The following is a 25,213-nucleotide window of genomic DNA, read 5'->3' as shown; positions in this document are numbered from 1 at the left end:
TGCTTTTTCACATCAGTAATGTATGCAGGATTATATACAAAAATACATATGTATAAATACACAAAGGATGGCTTTTCATCAGCATTGCACTTCTGCGTACAGTGCATGCATTTGAATGCATGTTTGCTCTCCTCTTCTGCATTATATTCCTTTGATTTCCAAGGCACTCCGAGACTACAGCATTGCGCTGCTCTTGGGCAGTCAGACGGAGATGGATCTGAAAGTGTTGATAAACCGTGGCCTTCTGTATGTGGAGCTTAATGACTATAACAATGCCCTCCAGGTAGGCCAGAGTTATAAAGTCACAGAGTAAGAAGCATTGATTGCACAAGTTCTGTCAAAGGGACAATGGTTGTGATTTGTTTGTTTCAAGGACTTTGAAAGCACAACAGACATGCTGCAGGTTTTGTATACTTGTGAAATATTTATATATTGCTGTATTCTGGTATTAAAGTCAACATGAAATGGTATAGGCAACCCATAATAAACATTTTCACCATAAACGGAACATGATTTTATCCATTGGAAATGGATTGGATCATAAAAAAGGATATTATATTAGAATCATGTTGCTGAGTGAAGGAGTTGAAAAATAAGAGGGATTTGTGACATCAGCCAAAAAGGAATATTGTTTCAGAGGCGGAGCAAGTTATTATACTTTGATTATTGTCAGTGTTTTGGTCTTGTTGTTCCTCATGTTGTACACTAGATGCCCCCATTGTGTTCTCCCTGTGTTTCCCTCGCTTGTTTGTAATTATTCATTTCACCGGTGTCTTGTTTTTTGGAGATGTATTTAAGTTGCTGTTTTTTTTTTTTTTTTAAATCACTTGTTGTTCAGTTTTTGTGAGTTCATGTACTGTTCTCTTTGGATTACTGCCTCTCTTGCTGGAATACTTTCTGTTTTTTTTTTTATTATTATTATTATTATTATTTATATTTGGAATTAACTTTTGTTCTTTGGATTTATGTTTTTTGGAAAACCTTTTGGACTTAACACTACCAATGAACTTTTTTTCTAACTTGGATTTTCTTTTGGAATCGCTACTGAACTATCATTTGGATTTATTAAAGACTTGTTTTGTTTTATCCCTGACTTCCTGTGTCCTTTGCAACTGAGTCCATGCATCCCGCTCCTCCCGAGCTCAGTTCCCTCGACCTTGTGTTACCCCTGAGCCTGATAGATTATAAAGATCCTGCACAATAAGAACAGGAATGTGTAATACATTCAATTTTGATTTCATGTTGACTTTAAAAAGCATTGCAGAAACATTAGTTCTGCTCCAAATACTTCTTTTGCTGCTTTTAACTAGTTTTAAAGGAATATTCCGGGTTCTATACAAGTTAAGCTCCATCTACAGCATTTGTGTCATAACATTGATTACCACAAAAAAATAATTTTGACATCCCCTTTTAAAAAAAAAAGAAGCAAAATCGATGTTACAGTGTTGCGCTTACAATGGAATTGACTGGGGCCAATGTGTTGAGGGTTTAAAAGCACAAATGTGAAGCTTACAATTTTATAAAAGCAGTTACATTAATTCTTCTGTTCAAACTTGTATATTTTTTTAGCTGTAAAGTTTTTACGTCATTGTTTTTATGGTCATATAACATAACTTTACACAAAAAAGGTTAGTGAGCAATTTTATCACACTAAAATAATGTAAACATGCACATTGTTAATGTCTTGTGGCTATACTGTTGAAACGGTGAGAATTTTAATGTTTACGGATTAGTCCCATTCACTTCCATTGTAAGTGCCTCACTGAAACAGTGTAAAAGAATAGGAGGGACAAGTCATAATTCATTTTTGTGGTAATCAACATTATGCCACAAATGCTGTCGATTGAGCTTAACTTGAATTGAACCGGGAATATTCCTATAATGTTCTATTTTTTATGCAAAAATGTTAATGCAATATGCTGTCTTTTGTTGTAGGATTTTAAAGCTGTAGCACAGAAACGTCAGGAGAATGCAGAAATTCAACATGCACTTGGAGTAATACACCACAGGTGAGTATGTTTTTTGTTAAATCACTGTTAAATTGCCAAGCTAAATACACAAAGCTGAAGCTGAGATCCATCACTCTGTGAATTGTGCTCAGCAGCATTCAGGTCATAATATCTACATCACTACAATATTAAAACACTATTGTTTAAAATTTTTTAAAAAATTAATGCTTAAGACTTGTTGTCTTGTGTTTTTTTTCACTAGGAATTGTCTGTAATCGGTTAGCTCAATTTTATTCACCCAAAATGAAAATGATTTCATCATTTACTCACCTTCATACCATCCCAGATGTGTATAACTTCCTTCCTTCTGCAGCACACAAATTAGGATATTTAGAAGAATATTTCAGCTCTGTAGGTCCATACAATACAAGTGAATGGGTGCCAATTACGCTCTAAAAAGCACATAAAGGCATCATAAAATTGTTTTAATCCATATATTTAGAAGTGATATGATAGGTGTGAGTGAGAAACAGATAAATATCCTTTTTAAATGTCCTTTTTCTATAAATTCTTTTCCCTGCCCAATAGGGGGCAGATAGGCATGAAGAATGTAGAATGAATCCCCAAAAAGACGAGAAGAATGTTAAATTGAAAGTTAAAGTGGAGATTGATTGAGCAGGGAGGAGAATTTATTGAAAGAAAGAAAGTACTTAAATATTGATCTGTTTGTCACCCACACTTATCGCTTCTGAAGATATTGATTTATCCACTGGAGTCTTATGAATAACTTTTATGTTGACTTGATTTTTGATGCTTCAACGATTTTGGCACCCATTCACTTCATTGTTTGGACCAAAAGAGCTGAGAAAGAGCTTTGAGTTCTGCAGAAGAAAAAAGTTATACAAATTTGGGATGGCGTGAATCATAAATCATGAGAGAATTTTCATTTTTAGGTGAACTATCCCTTTAAAGGGTCAAATCGTGAAAAATCTAATTTTCCTTGCTCTTTTGAAATGAAAGAGTTCCATATACTACCTAAGCATAGTTTCAGAACTCAAAACTTCCTTCCCAGTCCAGAAATGACCATCTATTGAAACCATGCTGCAAAAATAGTCTGTTCTAAAATTGATGGATTATTTTTACATCTGAAATTTACTTCACAGTGCCACAAACCCACAGCCCATGAGTAAGCATTATTGGGGGCCGTTCACACTGAAAGCAGCCTTTTGCTAAAAAAAAAAAGCTAGATGTAGCACAACAAATAGAACAGAACGCAGCTGTTTTGAGACACTTTTTAAATAGTTTATGTTCTTCTCAACTTTTTAACATGGCTCCTGCATGTGATGCTATAAAACCATAAATAAAATTACAAAAGAGAGAAATGGCCCAGTGGTCAAAGATGACCGGCTAGCACTTTTACATAAACAATTGAAAAACAGTACTGACCGACACAACACTAGTTCAATGTGAACAGCCCTTTACTCAATGCATAGAAGTCTTTAAGGCATAGCACAAACTGCCTCTGTATATCTAAGGGTCAGAGGAAAGGCTGAAAATGGTCGTGTATATCTACATTTAAACTGTTTTGGTACAAGAATCCTTGACTTACTTTATAGATGGATCTCAGGGAAAAAATTAGATTATAAAAAATGTATGATAATTTATAATAGAAAATGAGTTGCTGCACATGTTCTTAAAGCATGAGTTGGATAAAAAAAACCTACACCCCTAAAGGACTACATTATTTATGGTGTCCTGAAACCTTGCATGGCATTTATATATAGTTAGTGATGCTCTCAGTGAACACTTAGTGTGCAGATGTGAATGTGATCTGCATTTGAAATGGTGCTTTTAGAGATTTTCTTATCTAGTCCAACCTTTTCTTTTCATCGGCATTCAAAAGGCGCTAGGATATCTGAAGGCATTCAAACTGACTAGCAGCCTTCTGTATGATACTGTAGTGTAGGGCATGTCATCACTTCAAATGGCCTATAATAATAAGAGATATTTCCTAGTAGTTCAATGTATCATTTACAAAAAAACTGAATGCCTTCAGGCCCATAGAAGAGCACATCTGCCCATCGTCATGTCCTTTTGAGCTGCATACTCAAAGATTTACACTCCACAAAATCATTACAGTAATGTTATACTGTAATAATACATATATATAAACACACACACACACATATATATGTTTATTCTTTTTTAAGGCCACTATAAATTATTTTTGCTTACGGTTTGCAAATGGTGCTCGATTGCTAAATTTGTTCTAAAATTTGAAAAAATGTTAGATGAACTGTTATTTTGGGAGTGTTCATACACTTTTTCCAAATATGTGCATACACACGGTTAGTGAAAAAAATCCCTGAATGTGTATTACTTGAATTTCTTTGTCTGTTTTTAAGGCTTGGCCAGTTAGAGGAAGCCGTGGACTCTTACAGTGAAGCTATGAGACTCGATCCCTTCTTTCAGGACTCATATGTGGGCAGAGGTAATGTCTTCATGGATTACGGGCATGATCAGGCAAAGAAGCAGGCACAAAAGACTTCCTCTCTGCCCTGCATCTCAATCCACTCTGTTCGAGTGCTCGCATTGGCCTGGCATACTACTTACAGGTAGTACATAAAGAATTTTCTTGTTTCTAACAACCCAGATGAGATTAGCAATAGAGTGGTTTTATTTAAGTATCCATTATATCTCATTTTAACTACAATTATTTTGAAGTAGAAGTACATTAGACAACGTTTAAACGCAGAAAGAGTATAGAGCTATAAAATGTATGTGGATAGCATAGTTTAGATCATTTTAATTCTATGAGAAATGTTTGAGTTTGCTAAAGTTTTGACATTTAAAATGTTGTGATTCAGATCTCTTTTGAAACTGTAAGCATGTGTTGATGCTAATGCATTATACTGTAAAGATTTATTAATGGATCTGCATAGTTTAGGATCAATAATTGTGTCTTTTCAGATTTAGATTTTATTTAATTCATAAATCCCTATAAAATGTTAGGTTGTAAAACACTTACTCTAATAATCTCTGTGGGCAACCATGCCCAAAATATGTCTCTTATGGGAAGGAAACTAGATCACGTCAACCTAATCATTGATGGCGGGTGTGAATAAAAAAGCTCAATTACCCTGCCGGAGGACCCAATAAGTTATTATATAATCAGTTCCACAACTACGTAATGTTATATTCCAGTGTTTCCCAACCGTTTTTCGGCCACAGCACACTTTTTACAATTAAACGGTCAAAAGTTTTGAAACAGTTTCTCATGATATCAAAATCTTTTGATCTGAAGGCGTATGCTTAAATGCTTGAAATTAGTTTTGTAGACAAAAATATAATTGTGCCACCATATTTACATTATTATAAAACTAAAATTTAATTAAAAAAAAAAAAGTTTTTGAAATTGATGTCTCGGACCAAACAATAAAGAAAAGCAGCCAATAAATGCCCAACATAGATGGGAACTCCTTCAATACCTTCATCACAGTGTGATACCTCAAGAAGCTGGTTGAGAAAATGTCAAGAGTTCATGTCTGCAAATTTTAGCCACACAGTTTTGATTTATTTTGGATTTTGTTAAATCACAACATAATTCCCATAGTACCATTTATGTTATTCCATAGTTTTGATGACTTTACTATTATTCTAAAATATGAAACAAAACAAAATTATAATAAAGAATGAGTTAGTGTTTCAAAACTTTTGATTGGTAGTGTATTCTTTAAAATTCTCCTTAATATCTTAAGACTACATGCCATCAATATCCTCAAGATCATATTATTTTTTTGTAACAATAATGCATTTTTCACTTAACTATTATATGCCAAATAAACAATCTACCTTAGACAATCAATCATGCTTGGTAAATCTAAGCATTTCTAAAAGCAGGCACAACCTCTCATCTCTTCAACTCAACACAAAGGCATTTTTGGACTAATTTGATATCCCTATATATTTTATCGGCACACAATGACTTTGAATTTGTTGTCCAATTCTCTTTTTTTTTTTTTAAATGAACATTTCTCTATTAAATGTAAAAATACTCATGCACAATGCCCAGAGACTAAACACAGATGTCAGGTCAACAGCAGGAGACAAACAAGGATAGATCGGATTCTTTATTGTATTAATTCTTGCCTTCATTATCTTCACCCTACATCAGCAAGGGAACGATATCTTGCAGACAGCCTGTTGCCTCTCAACGGTATATTGATTTGCACCAAGCCCTGTCGATATTCTGTCCTCTACGGCAGGTTTGCGGATTCTTCCAGAGAGCTTGGAATCAGTTCACAGTGGCTGTGGAGGTGAATCCTAAATGCTGGGCTGCTTATGAAGGCAGAGCCGTCATCAATTTACAGATGGGAAATGCATTTGGAGCCTTGCAGGACATAAACATTGCTATAAAGGTTGTTTTGGAGCTTTGGGTGTAGAAAAAGGTTCAGAAATGCATAATCTTTGTCCCTCACTAGTCAAATGCAATGTTGGGTGTAATTGGATTACAGAGTATTTAGTTACTGTAATTGAAATACTTTCAATCATGTCAAAAGCAGTGTAATGCATTACATATGTAATTCTTGTTGTGATCAGATTACAGTTGTTGAATTTCAGTTCATTAAGTGCATTAATTAGGGAACACATATTTCGAAATAATATAGTAATGTAGAATACATTTCAAATGTTCCTATGTACGTCTCTGTATTTCTCTGACATCTGAAAGGTGTGCGACAATGAATAAGGAAGAAGGATAGATATTATTTTGAATTTGTTGAGAGAATAATTTTTTTTGTGAAAAGTGTTTTAGATAGTAACTTAAAAGTTATCAGTAATGCAATTCAGTAATCAGAAAAGTACTCTGGTTACAATTTTAGAAACGTAATTAGTTATTTGTATTTGCATTACTTTTTGAGTACGTAATCCAACACCAGTTATATGTTCCATAAAGTAAATGATTGAGAACAACAGAAAAACAGTAAGTTATTTTAGCTCTTGAATGTCACAGGCCTTGATCTGTCAAAGCATATAAAGAATGTTGATTAACCTTCTTAATATCTACATTACTTAATATCAATGTATTCAGACCCCTTCATTTTTTATTTTAACATTTTTTTTATGTTGCAGCCTTGTGCCAAAATGCTTTAAATTTATATTGTTTTCTCACACATCAATCTACATTCCATACCTCATACCTCATAATGACAAAGCAAAATTCAGATTTTTGATAACTTCAAATTTATTAAAAAGAAAAAAAGAAAATATCACATTGACAAAAGTATTTAGACCCTCAACTCAGTATTTAGTTGAATCACTTTTGACAGCGATTACAGCCTCAAGTCTTATTGGGTATGATGCGACAAGCTTTGCACACCTGAATTTGGGGATTTTCTACCATTCTTTTCTGCAGATCCTCTCAAGCTCTGTCAGGTTGGATGGGGACCATCGGTGGACAGCCATTTTCAGGTCTCCCCACATATGTTTGATTGGGTTCAAATCCGGGCTCTGCCTGGCCACTCAAGGACATTCACAGAGTTATCCCTAAGCCACTCTTGCGTTGTCTTGGCTGTGTGCTTAGGGTCATTGTCCTGTTGGAATATGAACCTTCGGAAAATCTGAGGTCCTGAGCACTATAGACCAGGTTTTCATTAAGGATATATCTGTATTTTGCTGCGTTCAGCTTTCCTTCATCCCTGACCAGTCCCCCAGTCCCTGCTGCTGAAAAACACCCCAACAGCATGATGCTACCACCACCATGCTTTACCTTTGGGATGGCATTGCGCAGGTGGTAAGCGGTGCATGGTTTCCTCCAGACATGATGCTTGGAATTGAGGCCATACAGTTCAATTTTCATTTCATCTGGCCAGAGAGTCTTGTTTCTCACATTTTGAGAGTCCTTAAGGTGCTTTTTTTTTGTTTGTTTTTTTACATTTCAAGCAGGCTTTCATGTGTCTTGCACTGAGGTGAAGCATCTGTCATAAAGCCCAGATCGGTGGAGTGTTGCAGTGATGGTTGTCTTTCTACAAGTTTCTCCCATCTCCACACATGATCTCTGGAGCTCAACCAGAGTGACAGTCGGGTTCTTGGTCACCTCTCTTACCAAGGCCCTTCTCCCCCGATTGCTCAGTTTGGCCAGGTGGCCAGCTCTAGGAAGAGTCCTGGTGGTTCCAAGCTTCCATTTAAGAATTATGGAGACAACTGTGCGCTTGGGAACCTTCAATGCAGCTGGAATGTTTTGTAGCCTTCCCCAGATCTGTGCCTTGACACAATCCTGTCTCTGAGATCTCCAGGCAGTTCCTTTGACCTCATGGCTTCCATTTTCAGCTGTGAGACCTTATGTAGACAGGTGTGTGCCTTTTCAAATCCTGTACAATCAATTGAATTTGCCACAGGTGGACTCAAAGTGTAGAAACATCTCAAAGATGATCCAGAGAAATGGGATGCACCTGAGCTAAATTTCAAGTGTCATAGCTAAGGGTCTGAATATTTATGTCAGTGGGATATTTCTTTTTTTTTTTCTTTTAATATATTTGCAAAGTAATCAAAAATCTAGGTGTTGCATTGTCATCATGAGGTATGGAGTGTAGATTGATGTGAAGAAAAAATATGATTTAAAGCATTTTAGTATTGGCTGCAACATAACAAAATGTGAAAAAATGAAAGGGTCTGAATGCACTGTATATCTGTGGTCCTTGGGTCTTAAAACAGTTTGTTTTTGACTGTTTAGTTAAAGGAATGTTTTGGGTTCTACACATGCTGTCAATAGATCTTAACTTATATTGATCCCTGAACATTCCTTTAACACCTCTTCTATTTATGACTTAGTGTAATGCTCTCTCGGAGCAACTCTTCACAAATCGAGGTCTGATACAGCAGTTCATGGGGGATAGATGCAGTGGCATGAAGGACTATCAGAATGCTATCAGCCTCAACCCCAAATATGCTCTGGCTTACTTCAATGCTGCCAACCTCTTCTTTTACAATGGACAGTTTGAGCAGGTAAAACCAGACAATTCACTTCTGGCACTCTATTCTCTTGAGACACGCATTAAAAGAGAGCCATTGACAAATATCACAAGTCTCTTTCTTTCTGAGACACAGGCCTGTGAGTACTACAGCAGAGCCTTTGAGCTGGAGCCCTCAGATGAGTCTGTGATCCTGAACCGAGCCATTACTCACACTCTACTGCGGAAGCTTCCAGAAGCCCTGCAGGATTTCAATGAGGCTCTCTGCCTCAACCCTCACTCAGCACATGCCTACTTTAATAGAGCCAACCTGTTCTGCACTCTCAGAGAATATCAATCAGCCGAGAGGGACATTACAGAAGGTAATCTACAGGAAGCTGTTTTTTATTAAAGAGGCCAAATTGTACAGTTTTGTGGCATTTTATATTTTTGTATTTTCGTTTCTCGCACAATGTTAGTCAAGGTTTCTTACAACACAAACATAGTTTAGTTTTACATGACCACTTCTCTCTCTCTGACCCTTAAGACCAGAATGTACAGTACTCTACACAAGTACATGAACAGTGCTTAAAGTGTGAGCTCACTTTTCCAAAAGGTGTCATGCCGCAATTCATAACACAATGCAAGTACGCTTTGCATTCTCACCTTTGCCACAAGGGGCATTATAGCAGAAATTAGTTTGAACTGTCCACCTCTTTGATGAGTTTTCTCTTTCAAGCCAACTACTCTCATGGCAGAGCAACAGTTTGAATAGAAAGAGCTGAGCAAGTAAAGTAAATTCAGTATTTTTATAGCAACTGGATGTTATTATAACACATCCACTTTAAAGCCACACTATGTACATTTTGGCTGTCTAGCGGTGTAAGCATAGAACTGCAAGTGACTTGCGGAGGAACACTGTTATGGTAATTATGTCAGTCGGGCTTAGGCTCTGCTCTGCTGCATGGATGAATCTGATTTTTTGATGCGTACCGGTGTAACCGCCCTTACAAAAATTGAGAGTTCACTGCAAATTCGCCACAGATCATTTTCAAAAGCAAATGAGATTGCGGCAAACTTTCAGTAAATTGTCCATTGTTGCCAAAGGTTTGCCGGATGTTCACCACTACTGTTGAAGAGCTGTAAACTTCTGGCCAACATTTGCAGTGAATCACAAGCTCATTTGCATGTAAAAATAACAAGTGGCAAGTTTGCGGCTAGTTTAGACATTTTATAAGGGCATGGTTACAGGTGATCATCTTATCGAAGTGAATGTCACTAACAACAACTTAACTTGCCCCCTCCTCTCAAAAAAAAAAAACTAATTAAATAATAAAAGGAAGAAAAAGACGATATCTGAAAAATGTGTCTCATTAGCAGATAAGTAGCATATACTCCACTGTTGTTTTGACTTATTGAAAACAGTAGTTTCTAAATAAGTAACGTTACAAAAGTCAGATAATGACGACATTAGACATAATGATTGCTAATCATATCAGATAAGGTCAAACGGTGGAAATTATTATAACTTCGCTAGCAGGCAAATGGACCAAGGTAGTAACTGGTTTAGAGATTGGTTTTGTTACCAGCATAAAGTAAAACATTTTCCATTGGCCTTCCTCAAAACTGAAATCAAGCACTACAGTACCACAATCCATAATAAAATGCCACATTTGAGTGGCTAATGCTATCTAACGAACTACCACTCTAAAAGAGCTTCCTGGCTAACTATCAGTCCAATAAAATATCTTATCTGTCTATCAAGAAAAAGCCGTCTCTGGGTCTGTTTTAAATCCTTTCCGATCTCGGAGTTGTCGCTACCTCTGAAAAAGCCAAGCCGATGTTGTTTTGTGTTTGATTATTACGGTGTAACAACATAAAGGATGGGAAAGGAGGAGGCGGGAGCTGGCTGAACATTCAAAATAATGTTTAAAGAAAACTTAAAAAGACACAAACATAAACACTCACGGCAGCTGCGTGTGGCTCTCTCTCTCTCGAACTGCCGCATCCGGCTCAGCCTTATCCTTCTCCTCGGCTGATTAGCCCGATTGGTGGCTGGCCGTGCGCACTCACAGCCCAGTTACGCCCTCCTCCTTGTCACATATTGGCTCTGTCGCTTTCCCTTTTTGCTTGCATACTCTTCTCGGTTCGAGATTTCTTTATCCTGAAAACAAGTGATTCCCCAGAAAAGGGTTGCCTTTTTGACTGATCCATGGTCAATATTGCTCATTTGTTGTGGCTGCAAGCATTCAGCTTCAAACTACTACCACACTTATCACCACACACATACACGTGCTGTAGTAGCTCCAGACCTTCTTTTCTTTATTTACGGACATGACTTAAGCATGCACGGATGACTGATGGAAGTATGTAATTTCCCACCAAATCTGTCATGACAGCTCTAAAATATACATAGTAATTATAGGCTTACCATAGTGAATCGCAAAAACATGGTTTGTAAGAAGGATTGCTGGTGTACTTGGTCATTAATTACATTTTATTAATTTCTAACAAAACAATCTTACAAAGTGTAGCTTTAATGGCATAGATTTTAAAGGTAATTATGTCGCCCCCCCATGTTAAGCATGTTCAACCATACCATAAGCGCATCTGCGTACTTGTGTTAAGTATGATTCTGGCCTTAGAATTAAACTGGTAATTTTTGCTACTCTACTTTGAAGACTTCTGCGATTAAATGAGCTCTGTTTTAATTGGCTAACTAACTCGTACCAGCATACTTTACAAAAGGGGCCAAGTTGCTGAATACTGTATAGCCTTTGATGTGTAAATACAGTTGGTCATATGTTAATGTGCTCATGGTTGACGTCAAATCCATGAAGATATTTGAATGACCCATTTTTGCAGCTTAGTATCAATAAATGGTTTGGGTGGACTGGGCAAGAAGCATGAAGTTGTGAATGTCTGCATAGCACATAAAATCCCATTCCACATTATATGACTCTTTTAACATTCAATCATTTTAACCCCAGTATGTTAAATATCTTTATCCTTATCTACTGTTTATTCTTAATAACTCTTTCTATACTGGACATATGGATGTTTCTTCAACTTCAGGCATTTGGCAATTTCAAATACCAAGGGTTGATTTTTATTAAAAGGAACAGATTTAATATATATATATATATATATATATATATATATATATATACATATATCTTTTTTGTTGTTAAGGTCACATTAAAACTGGCTTCAAAACGTTTTACCATGCCTTCAGCATTTATTTTTAATACTTTTTAAGTGCTTTTAATGTATAGATTTTATTGTTTTAAACGATCATCTCAGACCTGAATATCTGAACATTATAAACTATACAACTATAAACATTTAAAAAAAAAATCACTATTTCAATATTTATTGTGTGATTTTTGTTTTTATTTTATAATTGTTATAATTATTGCTGTCCTACAGCGTCATTTCCACCACACCAAAAATGTTTCCCCTAAAAAAAAAAAGACAAAAATGTCATAAATCTCCAGTGATGCATGTAAAAACACTGTTGGACTTTGTTTGAGGACAAATTTAATAAACTTGTTAAAGAAACACTATAAATATAAATGTATTTATTTATTCTTATTTCTTATTCGTATATTCTTAAACTAAACCAAAGGAAAAAAAGTGAATGGTTTACAGTATTTAGGCCTACTGTATATCTGCTCAAATAGAGATAACTCTGAATAGGCATTCAATGGTAATGTCTTTGTCTATTTTTATATTTAGTCCTGTCAGCTGACGCTTTCGTCTTCAGGTTTTATAAACTCATCTGTAACCTTCAACCAACTAATTTGCTATTATATGAGACAGCTCTCATTATCTGTGCTGTGTCCCTCTTATTACCCCCTATGAATAATAAAGGACACATTAGTCATCATACAGTGCTCTATGAGAGAGTAATACTAAGTAGCTGCACTCCAGTATCTATGTTTTTTTGTTCTTGGACAAGGATGGAAAGGTTATTCTGCGACAACTTTTAAACATCCTTTATGATATTAATATGCCAGTAATAATGAATCACTTTACATGGAGCTTTGCACGTCACCCCCACTTAATTATGTCTGATTATACAGGATGGTATGTCTGTGGAGAGCTTTGTCGAGATGATGAATGGAGATGAGTTGAAAAGATAGCGAAATTGTGTTTATCCCCAACTGATCCAGACATAGTGTTAAAAGTGTGCCAGTCTCAGCCTCATACTGCACACAAAATTGGCAAGCGCTGTCTTACCAGCTCAAGCCTGATTGGCTGGCTTTATGCAACTTCCAGGAGTAAGAGTACACAGGTTTTGTTTAAGACCACCCTCAAAACATACAAGTGGTTAGTCACATTACTTGTCAGTCAGATGGTCTCTTACTGTCCAAGGCCACATCCACACTAATCCTTTTTAGTTTGAAAGCTCCATTTTCAGTTTCCAAAGTCATCGTTTTTCAGAACATATTTGACCTGAAGTTCCCTAAATGCTGAACGTGAACAGTCTGGCTACACAAAACTATATGTGTGCAATCAATCGTGTGTGTGTGTGTGTGTGTGTGTGGTAGATGGACTGTTCAATGCACATTTTCACACACGAGTGGACAAAAGCATGATGGGTTTGACCACATGGCTGGCTCTTTGGAGAAAAAAAACCCAGTACAGAATTAAAACAAATGCAGTAACCATGTCGCTTCGCTGCAGTCAAACAAGAGGCAGGTGGTTACTATAGTTACAGTGTAAACCAATTATCGATTTTCTCTTGCCAGGCTACATATTTATAAAGTTGCAATGCAATGATGTGGAAGCATTCCTGATTGGAAGAATCATAGTTTTTTAGAGCCCACCGCTAAATCCCTCCTCTTTTGGCTGAAACAGGTGGGATATTAGGGAACAGATGGCCCTTGGTTTCTAATGAGTCTGTACTCCATGAATGGAGTAATCACTTGCCATTCCAGCGTTTGTTTTCAAATATTCTATCTAAGTTTGTGAGCCATAAATATACACATTGAATGCTTATCCGTGTTCCCTAAAAATGCATTTGTCTACATTAGCTGAGGCACTCTAAATCAAAGTGCCTTAGCAAAACACAGCCTGTTAAGGTACCAGCCGACGATGGTAATTTATGCAAATGCACCTAGAAAATTGCTCACGATTGTCCCTCTTGTGTGAAGTAAAAAGTAGATGTCCTCCTATTTGCTGTCTTTTGCTCACACAGACTGTTAGAGATGGTTCAGTCACAAATAAGCACTGTGCGATGTATTGTTATAATAATTTGAGCCTCTGCTTGAGAAGAGTAAAGACTGAGAGACTAACTGCGAACAAAGCTGTTCTTTCAAAGACGATACAAATAAAGGTACACCTCTTAGAGTAAACAAGAGGCAAATTGTTGAATGCAGAAGAAGGTGATATTTGTGTTAAGCAGGATGAAAGTGGTGACTTTTTTAACACCTCTCTCTGTGTGTTTCTTCTAGCCCTGAGGCTGCAGCCTGGAGATGCTCTGCTCTTTAAACTCAGGGCTGATGTTCGGGGTCATCTAGGATGGACGGAACATGCGTTGAAGGATTACAGGACTGCAGTTGAACTTCAAGACTCTGCAGGAACCTAGACGTATCTATGTAGAGTAGTTGAAATGAGAGTCGTTTTAATCAAACATGTGTAGCTTATTAAAGCAATTACTGCTAGAACAACAGAAAATACAACAATAAAAACTCACTGTAATTCTATGTGCGAAAAGATGTCACATTTAATGGTTACATTTTTACTACTGTATATTCATAATTTCTGAAGGAAATACCACTCGTTGAAAGGCAGAAAAAAAGCATTTATTTGGTTCTGCGTACATGAAATGCTGCATCAGAGCCGCTTTGCCTTTATTATGACACTAAATGCACAATGCAACACCGTCTTTACATTGAAAAGGAGACTACACGGTTCAGTCGATTCAAGAAAGAAAAGACCAATCACAAACCCGTGTGCAACTAGATGTAACAAAGAAGATTGGAATTCAATAGAGCGCATCAGTCTGGTTCCGGAAGTTAAAGTCCCATAAAATTTTTCCACTGACAAATTGATTTTCATCATTAACTTTTAAACATTTTAAGGCAGATCTACCCTGAGCTCCGAGGTTGTTCATTGATGGTATATGCTTCTATTGAAGCCATCCATCTGCGTTATTTCAACTTCATTGTTTAAATAGCCTGTTTGATAGCGGAATTCCTGGTAAACAACTACATTACCCATGATAATGGCAATCAGAAAACCGTGGCCAACAAAGCCTGCAAAATTTGCTTCGGAGCGACCGCCCACTCCCATGATTCACTGTGAGTTATGTAATTAGTTATCTCCCTTTACCATTAAACTACTTATCTAATAGTACATATCGGAAAATTTTGAAATTAATAAAAAAAAAAAAGAATTTCTATACTCATAATCAACAACCTAAAATCAATAGTGTGATATATTCCCATTTTTTTTTTTTTTTTTTTATTACATCAAAGACGGTAAGTACACAGCCTTGTGTCTTTTTGTCCAATTTTCAAAAACTTTATTGCCTAAAAACAAAGTTTGTGATGATGTGATTCAACTCTGTGCTGGTTGCTTTGGTTCATGGCTTACAACTCTTTGATGGAGGATTTTATGAAAAGCCTATGCAAAAAATTAATTTGGAAAAATACTTCTGGAATCCAGATGCTGAAAAGTGGACGGGGCACTGTTGCACTCTTTTGGAATTCATTATTAAAATTTTACATTGCCATCAGTTAGATTTTGAATGGCAAACATTGCGTCAATGTAATTCAAAGGGAAATTTTAAACTTTTGCCTTAAATTCCAGTATAAAGTGTAATAAATATACTGTATAAGGATGAAGTTTACAAAAGCACATCCGAAACAAAGTTTGGATGGAATCTTTATATTAAATGTTTCAAGCTAAAAGAATAGCAGAAATGTTTGTAGTAGAAAAATTTGAATATTAAAGGAATATCAATTTCATGCATTTTAACTTTTATACCTGCATATATTATCACTTGGTGGAAATTATTTCCATGTTTAGCAACATTTCTAGCTGTGAAAGAGTTTAATTGAAAACTTAATTCACTGACTATAATGGATTAAATTAGAGAGATGTGAATGGATAAATTCACATCTCTCTTAACTATTTAATAACCATCAATACACCAACCTGACAGCTCAACACGGACAGCTGTATCTACCTGATGTTTAAATCACATTTGCCTTGAAGAATTCAGGTCACTTCAAATGAAACTGAGCAAGGTCAATGGTCTTGGAGTAGAGAGAGAGAGATAATGGCTAAAAATCAGCTGAAACACCTGCTGAATGACTTTGCTTCTCTCCAGTTCAGAGAAGGGGAGAGAGATTGAGAGTGTCAGAGAGAAGAGTGTGAATGCAGCCATCTGCTCCTCACACATTGTGCTGTAACAGGGCTCATTACATTTCAAGGACAACACATCTATCTGTCTGTAAATCTAAAATGTAACAATTGCTTTTAATTGTCTTTATATTATTGTTCACAAAAGGTAATGCAGATAGATAAATGCATCAGGCTCAACAAAATGTGGCAACATAATTTATTTTCTTTACATCTGTACTCCAACACTTTAGATATGAAATGACAGCGACAGGTTAACAAAGTTAGTTGAATCTGGTCATTTTCATTTATATTAAATTATTTCTAAATTAGAGCACTTTTAGCAATGCTTTCTCATTATAGAAATTAATTGGAATGAGTTTTTGGATACAGAAGCAAAAATAAAAATGTTAATCTGCTAAACACATTCAGAGATTACTGCAGCTATCTCTTTACTTTACGTCTGAAAGTCATGATGAATCTGAAACTTGCATATTTTTCTAAAACGACAGTCTCCCTCAGTCAGGAAATGCAGTCGTTTTAGCTGAAGCAGGATTAGTTTCTTTAGCTGTGGATCCATCACTAGGTGGTGCCAGAAATATACAGTATACACAGATAAGATTCCCATTTAAACCCAAGGGTGCTTTTCCATTATTATAAGTCATTATACAGAATAGCCATAAAATGTCCATATCAGGGTTCAATCGAATAGCTCCAGACTCTAAATACTGAGTGGGACATGTTTCGTCGTTTTCCTTGTGTAATATATTGTAAATACATGCTGCTTTATCACAGAATATGCAACATGTTTTATTCATATTTGGAGAGAAAATGCATGAAGGAATGAGACAGACACAACCGTGTATGAAAACTAAGCCTACCTGATACCACTTATCAAATGGAGTTGCTGTCTAAATGCTCTTCTGAAACCAATTGCAAGGGCATTGGATGTTTGAACATTAGTGGGGACAAATTCTAGCAAAATATTTTCATTATTCTGTTTTCAATACAAGTTAAGCTCAATCAACAGCATTTGTGGTGCTTTAAAAAAGCATAAATCTGGGTTACAGAGAGGCACTTACAATGAATGTGAATGCGGCCAATCAGTAAATGTTAAAATACTCACTATTTTAAAGGTTTAGCCACAAGATGTAAACAATATGCTTACTAACCTTTTCTGTGTGAAGTTATACCCAGGGTTGGCAGGGTTACTTTTTAAATGTATTCCACTACAGATTACAAAATACATGCTGTAAAATGTAATTTGTAATGTATTCCGTTAGATTACTCAAGGTCAGTAACATATTCTAAATACTTTGGATTACTTCTGCAGCACTGGAAGATTTGTTCACTTGTTTTGACTTTAAAATCTCTGTCAGTACAGTAAGACAAAATACACATGTTAAAAATACATTCTCTGAACAACCGAAATATCTTATGCAGTGTTGTTTCTAAAACAAGATCAATCAAATTGATCTTGTTTTAAGGATTTTTAGATATTTTTACAGGAAAACAATACAAAATTATTATCAAGAATTTGATTTTTGCCCTAATATCAAAGATCTTACTAGAAAAAAAAGAAATTATGATCTAACGTGAAATTTCTTGATGAAAAAATATGATCGTGTCTGGTAACGTGCATGTAAAATGGCTAGAAGTAGCATTTTAGCTTAGCATAAAGCTGAAAATTTACACAAGGTTTGTTTCTGTTTCTTCTGCTCCAAATATACTTCAAACTTTCTTCATAATCTAAGAAAGTGTTCGCTGTCCTTTTCTGCATATTGCGGTGCCGTTTTGTGGTCCGTTCTGCATAACCCACTGGCCGCTCGGTTCTCCCGATGGCCAGTCCGCCACTGATTGGCCCCAATGTGCGTCGGCCCACCGGGAAAATGCCCGGTATGCCAGATTACCAGTCCAGCCATGACTTCAATATTCCTTTAAACATACTACATTTCTGTTATGGTCCTTTGAATAGTCTTGTGATACTGTTGACCCTCATGAAATCGACTTCATTGACCTATAGGTCAGTTTTAATAAACTAATTTAACTAATTAAATTTCCAACAAATTTTCTTTTATTGTCCCCACATTTTAAGACATACATTTTTAACCCCCCACCCCCACCCCTCAAAAACACATACACACTGATAATTACAATAGTAAGCTAAATAAATATTTCTTAATAGCAATTCACAGCTTTTTAAATTCGAAAAATAGCTCATTTCTAATTATATAGACATGGAAAGGAAGGTCTGGTTGTCGTCAAGAAACTATTTTTGGTGCCAAGACGTTCTACCGAATGCATTAGGACCCGAGCAGCGTCATTTTGCGCGCCTGACGTCTGTGAATGTCATGCATGTGGCTGTGGAGTATCTGTCCAAGGTGCTGAAACCGACGCGCAGCGTAGCAGCAACGCGATGCGCTTTCTAGAGTCTTACCGCATCATTTGAGCTAAAAAAAATATATATATATATATATATACTTTTTAACCTAAGTAGCCCAAAACAGTGTCGGGATGCTGCCCAACGACACCTTCAGAAACCTGGAGGATGGTTTATATCTATTAAACTTCTCCAACGAGACGCATAACGTGGATTCTCACCACAGCAGCGCGATCTTTATATCCTTCATATATTCCGTGGTCTGTATGGTGGGACTCTGTGGGAACTCGATGGTGATTTATGTCATTTTCAGATATGCAAAGATGAAAACTGCGACAAACATTTATATTTTGAACTTGGCGATCGCGGATGAGTTACTCATGTTGAGCGTACCTTTCTTGGTGACCTCTTCTTTACTTCACCACTGGCCATTTGGATCTCTACTGTGCCGTTTGGTTCTGAGCGTCGATGCTATAAACATGTTCACCAGCATCTATTGTCTCACTGTGTTGAGTATGGATCGCTACATCTCCGTGGTGCACCCCATCAAAGCCGCCAGGTACCGGAGACCCACCATTGCCAAAATAGTCAACTTGGGGGTCTGGATGTTCTCCATCCTGGTCATCTTACCCATCATTGTCTTCTCCACTACTGCACCCAACTCTGACGGATCGGTGGCTTGCAACATGCAGATGCCCGAACCTGAACGGCAATGGATGGCTGTATTTGTGACATACGCTTTTCTAATGGGCTTTCTATTCCCTGTCATTGCCATATGCATGTGCTACATCCTCATTATAGTGAAAATGAGGGTGGTCGCGTTGAAAGCAGGTTGGCAGCAGCGCAAAAAGTCTGAGAGGAAGATTACATTGATGGTGATGATGGTGGTCACTGTGTTTGTGATCTGTTGGATGCCCTTTCACATCGTACAGCTAGTAAGTGTATTTGTACAGCAGCATAATGCCACTCTCAGTCAGCTGGCTGTGATTTTAGGATATGCCAACAGCTGTGCCAACCCCATCCTGTACGGATTCCTATCGGACAACTTCAGACGCTCGTTCCAAAGGATTTTATGCCTCCGATGGTGGGAAAACGCCACGGAGGAGCCCATAGATTACTATGCCACAGCTCTGAAGAGTCGAGGATATAGCGTGGACGAATTTCAGCAGGATAATCTGGAATCGGACAGCACTTACAGGAATGGCACCTGTGCTTCTAGAACTACAACATTGTAGGAGGACAGTATTGCACCATAACAAAAATACTTGATTTGTTATATGTTGTCTTTGCAGTATAAGCTGTTTTATAGTATTTCGTTTTGGTAACACTTTAGAGTCATTTTCATTAATGATATTATTCATTTACATAACGCTTGATCAGTAGTTAATGTACTATCAAACATTTACAGTGTCATTATCGATTTTCATTAAAAAAAAATATGTGCATTAACTTTTAATATGTTAACCCTAATAAATCATTGACATTAATTATTTATTGTATTTTTCCCCCCTTGACAGTGTTTTTTAGAAAGCCACTGCATATAAAACCCTAGATTTTAAGGATATTTTTTGGGGGGTTATTTTGTGTGACAGAGTGCATGCCAGCTACTGCTTTTTAATAATAACAATTTTAAAAAAAAGTTGGCCTTAATATTTAATAGTTATAAAGAAACGTTTCTTTCTGTTACGCTGGGTCTGTGGTGGTTAAACATCATATGTTTGTTTATGAGTTGTTTAAGGGATAGTTCACCCCAAAATGAAAATGATCTCATCATTTACTCACCTGTATGCCATCCCAGATGTGAATGACTTTCTTTCTTCTGCAGAACACAAATTATATATTTTTAGAAGAATATCTCAGCTCTGTAGGTCCTCACAATGCAAGTGAATGGGAACCAGAACTCCGAAGGTCTGAAAATTGACATAAAGGAGGCATAAAAGTAATCCATATGACTCTAGTGGTAAATATATATCTTCAAAAGTAATCTGATAGAAGTGGGTGAGAAACAGATCAATATTTAAATCATTTTTACATCCAATTTCCACCTTTGGCCAGCCCTAACCAGTAGCTGAATGTGAAAGTGAAGGTGTAGATTTTCAGTAACAAAAGGACTTAAATATTGCTATCATATCAATATCACATCACCTGTCATATCACTCCAGAACTTCAAAGATGGTCACCATTCACAGGACCGAGCTGAAATTTTTTGCAGAAGAAATTATGTCATACACAGTACATCTGGGATGGCATGAGGGTGAGTAAATGATGAGAGAATTAAAAAAAGGTTTTTTAATGAAAATTATTATAAAGTGTTACCGATGTATATGATGTCATTGAACTAAAGCGATATGGAAAAAAATGTATGTCCAAATCAAAAAAACAAATCTGCACCTTTTTAGTTGTTTATTGGTTAAATAAAACAATGCACAAATAAGTAACCTGCATTCTCAGTATATTACGTGATCAAAATAGTTTTTAATTTCATTAAGTAAATTTATGAGTGCATGCAAGGTGGCAAAAGTGTTAGTTTTGTGTTTAGGTTTTTTTCAGTGTGAAAAGCTGCTTTGCCAAACCACAGTTCAGCATGCAAATTTATTCCACAGCTCTGTAATAGTCGATTTTGATTGGTCAGTCGTGTCATCCAGCATTCAAACATTTATATGCCCGCACATCTGGGGATGAAGTGATTATTTAGCTGTTATCTGGGTATTGTGAGTCATCTTTCCTACTCAAATTAATCTGCCTAGCCCTGTGACAGTAAGTCATGTAATAAATGGGATAATAAGCAGTCCAATGGTCATTTTCCCAATATAAACACCAACAGAACTCAGAGTTTGAATTCAACTGTTTCAGGAGACTATGTGATTGCGTCTTCTCACATAATAACATAATTTCAAGTCATTATTTCATGCCCATTTATGTACTTATGTGGTAAATTAGTTGGATAAAGGTACAGTTACCCTTCAATGTGATACCTGACCTTCTGAGTGTTTTTTTTTTCTTTACTTTTGCAATAATGACCGGCTGACTGTTGATTATCCTTTACATATTCATGAGAGAACACCATTCTGAATTGTTTCTGATACCTTTGGGGATCTTGTATATTAAGCAGTTGTAGGCTACATGAAAAAAAAAATTATTAGAACATTATGCAACAGAAGTAGAAAATTATTCTAGAGAAATTACATTAGGCCTGTAGTGCTGCCAAGTGCTGTAATAATTAAATCTATGTCAAAGTTATGAAAGTTCACCAAATCTAAAATCGTAGACTATTTGTTTGATTGTAAGTCTGATACTGACAGTGAAATTTAGATATCAAAAGTGGTCAGAAGCTTTAGCTGGAGTGAGATACACTCATGCTGAGCAGGAATATGGCAAGCCGATTTAGCTTGTAATGCTCCCAGCATTACTCATTGTAATTGCATTTAGTAATATTGAAATAAGAGAGCTTTACAATAGATTTTCTACTAGTAAGAATTCCAATGAGAGAGCTCTCTAATTGGGATTCTTAATTGTAAGATTTTAATTGTAGCACTCTGTAATTACAAATGAATGGTAGTCATTGGAAGCATATGACATGTAAATAATCAATTGGGCTCTGTAATAGGAATTTGTACTAATAATAATGCTATAGTAGAGCTCTCTTATTAGAATTCTTACTAATAATAATTCAGTTATAGAGCTTTGAAATTGAAATTCTTATTAGTAAAATTTAATGGGAGAGCTCTCTAATCAGAAATCTCACTATTAAAACTTGAGTTACTGTATAGAGCTCTGTAATTAGAATTTTTACTTGTAAAAATGCAATTATGAAGAATAACACTAGGAACATTAAAAGATAATTTGGCCTTCCAAAGCAGGAAAAATGTGTTCTCCACATATACCCTGATCCACAGCCATGTTTATATGTTCAGTTATGTGATATTGCTGCCACAAATGTCTAATGCAAGGCTGGTCTATAGCTCTTCTTTGTCATTTATTGCACCCATGGTGAGTCTACGGTATTTATTTATGTATTTATTTATTTCTGTGAATAAATGAATTTGTTTTAAACTTTTATGTATGTATTTATTTTGATTAAATATTAACAAAAACAAACACGCAGACTGACATGATCATATTTTTTAGACAAAAAGGTGGTATGCAACATATTTGTTTTTTAATAAAGCTGCTGTAAGTGATTTCTGTCCCACTAGTGGTACCAAACGGAACTGCAATATAATAACATCTGAACAGGTTTCCCAAACACCCCCCTGTCTTCCATTGTTCAAGCTGCAGTCAGATGTTTTTTGTTGTTGTTCCCGAAGCCCTTGGGCTTTCATTTCAGGACACTGTTGCAGTGATGTCCATGTAGTAGTTTCACATTTTTCATTGTATTGAAAATACAGAAGCTTTAACATCAGTTTTTATTTATATAATAACTGATGGGATTATAAAAGAAGACACATGTGATATTAAATATTCATGTTGTGAAACAAAACAGACATGTATAATTAGAAAACACCACAAAATTCCAAAGCAAAAATCCAATGAAAGTATTACCAAAATATTTAATTTTTACAGTTCATGTACATCTCCACATACATTTAAATATCAACTATGAATGAGTAAACAAAAACAATGTGCACCTCTAATGCCAAAAATTCTCTTAACTTGAATTACCAATGCTGACTTTTCTAATGAATTTCATATCCACAATGGAATAAAGACCCTGATTTTAACAGTATGAGAAAAGCAGTCAAAGGCGAAAGTAATTACACAGTGCTCTTGTGAGTCAAGACTTCACACAGAAATGTTATTAGAGAGGAGATTCTTCCATAACACACCCTCTGTGGTCTTCATGTGTTGGACTGAATTATCTTTTACTTTTGCACAGTCTCTCTCACTTAGGTTTCCTCTTTTTCATTCACCTTCTCCATGGAGCTCGATCCGTTCAGAGCTACGGCCTCCGCCTTCCTCCGAGCCAGTTTTATAGTGCGCCTCCTGAGACAGCATTTTATGACGGCAGCTATGATCACCAACAGCACCATGAAAATCAGCAGTGCTATAATCACCGGTACTATGATATATGAAGTGGATCCAGTGTTTTCTTCAGTATGCCCGATAGTCTTGTGTGTACTGGTATAATCAGGCAGAATCGTAGGTTCAGATTTGCCCTCGTCAGCATTTGAATTTTTGGGATCCGTGGTGGACACCATTGATTCATTACAAGCATCTGAGTCATTGTCATTGTCTGGACATACACATTTGTAAGAGCCTGCTGTATTAATGCATCTGTACTTGCATGGATTTGTTGTTTCACATTCGTCGATATCCACACAGTTTCCAGATGAATCTTTCTTCAAGCCTTCCTTGCACTGCAAGCAAAGTTGTGAAACGTCCATGTTTGGGTAGCCAACAACAGTCCAAACTAGATCGTTTGAGCACTCCAAATTGAATTTGTGATTAGAACTGCAAATAACCTGTCGTGCGAATGGTTCAGTTGTGTTCTCAATTATATTATGTATACCTAAGATATCTGGTCGAGAGCATGTCACCTTGACATTTCGTTTGCAAATGAAAGGATAATTGTTTTTACAGGCAGCATCCATAGCACCACTACTTTTTGCACTGTTGTCTTCATACTCCACTGAAAGTAGTCCGCAGCGTACATCTGTGCAAGTGTCCGTGGGTGTGGTTTTCCACTTTATACCATTAGATTGAGTGCTATTGTCCACCATCCAGTAGAATCCTTTAAGAGGCAAATTTTGCATCATGCAATTACCTTTATTCTTCTTCAGTCCAATCCAAAATAAAGTGGCAGTTTTGTTATTCTTGTCCGAGATTGCCTTCAGTATCTTGGCTATTTCGTTTTCATTTGGTATGTCGGTCAGGAAACTACCAGGTGTGCAGTAATTCTGAGCATCTTCGAATGAGCGTTTGTCCAGATGAATGGTGTAAGATGATTCTGGTAAGCAGCAAACCATGTTCAGCAAGCTCACAAGATATAATCCCATCCACAAATCCATGTCCTCCTGTATTTTGTCTGTCTGATGTTGCTCCCTATCAGCCTAAATGCTCACCGGCTCTGCAGACTGGAAATAAAATACAATGTCTGCTCTTTTTGCATGCTTTCTTAGCCAGCCCTGTGAGGTCCTTCCAAGACAACAAGCGCAGGAAATCTGCTCGGCCTTGATACAGCCATACATTTCCTCCTGGGTGGTGGTGCGGCCGAAGCAAAACAATCACAACTATGAAACAAATCTTTTGTTGCTGAAGCAAGAGCTTCCATAATATACAGTCCCACAGCCAAACTCCTACAGAGTGATAGATGTGCTCAAACGGAGGGAAAGACATGGGGAAAATTATATGTTCCTAGGAAGATTTCTGAAAAACCATTCAACCATCCACACCCTTTACTTTTTCGAGGGTTTCAGGTTTCAATACGTGGGAAACACCCAAACTAATTTTTCAAAGATATCATTCTGCTTCAGAAAGATAAAGACAAAATGTGAGACTCTGTAACACTGATCATGGACATTTCTCCATTTATATTACCTTGCACATTGTGTCCATCGCAGGATCCACTGACCAAACAAAGTTGA

The 25,213-nt window shown here is 36.5% G+C and overlaps 3 protein-coding genes across 3 annotated transcripts in view; 2 read left to right on the top strand and 1 right to left on the bottom strand.

Moving 5' to 3' along the window:
• ttc6 (tetratricopeptide repeat domain 6) overlaps positions 1-15,819 on the top strand; it is a 46,334-nt gene extending 30,515 nt beyond the window's left edge. The window contains 8 exon segments of the mRNA XM_052153937.1: positions 164-283; positions 1,936-2,009; positions 4,355-4,485; positions 4,488-4,564; positions 6,215-6,367; positions 8,778-8,951; positions 9,054-9,279; positions 14,356-15,819. Coding sequence (XP_052009897.1) covers positions 164-283; positions 1,936-2,009; positions 4,355-4,485; positions 4,488-4,564; positions 6,215-6,367; positions 8,778-8,951; positions 9,054-9,279; positions 14,356-14,489 — 1,089 coding nt within the window. The 3' untranslated portion in view covers positions 14,490-15,819.
• A 2,944-nt stretch (positions 15,820-18,763) lies between these two features.
• LOC127662659 (somatostatin receptor type 1-like) lies at positions 18,764-20,368 on the top strand. The gene has a single exon (XM_052153947.1). It carries the CDS (start codon positions 18,764-18,766, stop codon positions 19,862-19,864), a length of 1,101 nt encoding a protein of 366 aa, XP_052009907.1. The 3' UTR covers positions 19,865-20,368.
• Positions 20,369-22,791: 2,423 nt separating this feature from the next.
• On the bottom strand, positions 22,792-24,742 carry LOC127662668 (complement component C1q receptor-like). Its single transcript, XM_052153962.1, has one exon. The coding sequence runs from the start codon at positions 24,635-24,637 to the stop codon at positions 23,516-23,518; it is 1,122 nt and encodes a 373-aa protein (XP_052009922.1). The 5' UTR covers positions 24,638-24,742; the 3' UTR covers positions 22,792-23,515.
• Between the last annotated feature and the right edge of the window lie 471 nt (positions 24,743-25,213).

The sequence above is a fragment of the Xyrauchen texanus genome, chromosome 22 (genome assembly GCF_025860055.1).
Source record: "Xyrauchen texanus isolate HMW12.3.18 chromosome 22, RBS_HiC_50CHRs, whole genome shotgun sequence".
Lineage (NCBI taxonomy): Eukaryota > Metazoa > Chordata > Actinopteri > Cypriniformes > Catostomidae > Xyrauchen > Xyrauchen texanus.
Note: the sequence above shows the minus strand (reverse complement) of the source record. Positions and strands in the feature narration are given on the sequence as shown.

What these genes read in the sequence shown, in the direction of transcription:
- LOC127662659 (XM_052153947.1), top strand. Translation starts at nt 18,764, where the DNA reads ATGCTGCCCAACGACACCTTCAGAAACCTGGAGGATGGTTTATATCTA.
- LOC127662668 (XM_052153962.1), bottom strand. Translation starts at nt 24,637, where the DNA reads ATGGATTTGTGGATGGGATTATATCTTGTGAGCTTGCTGAACATGGTT.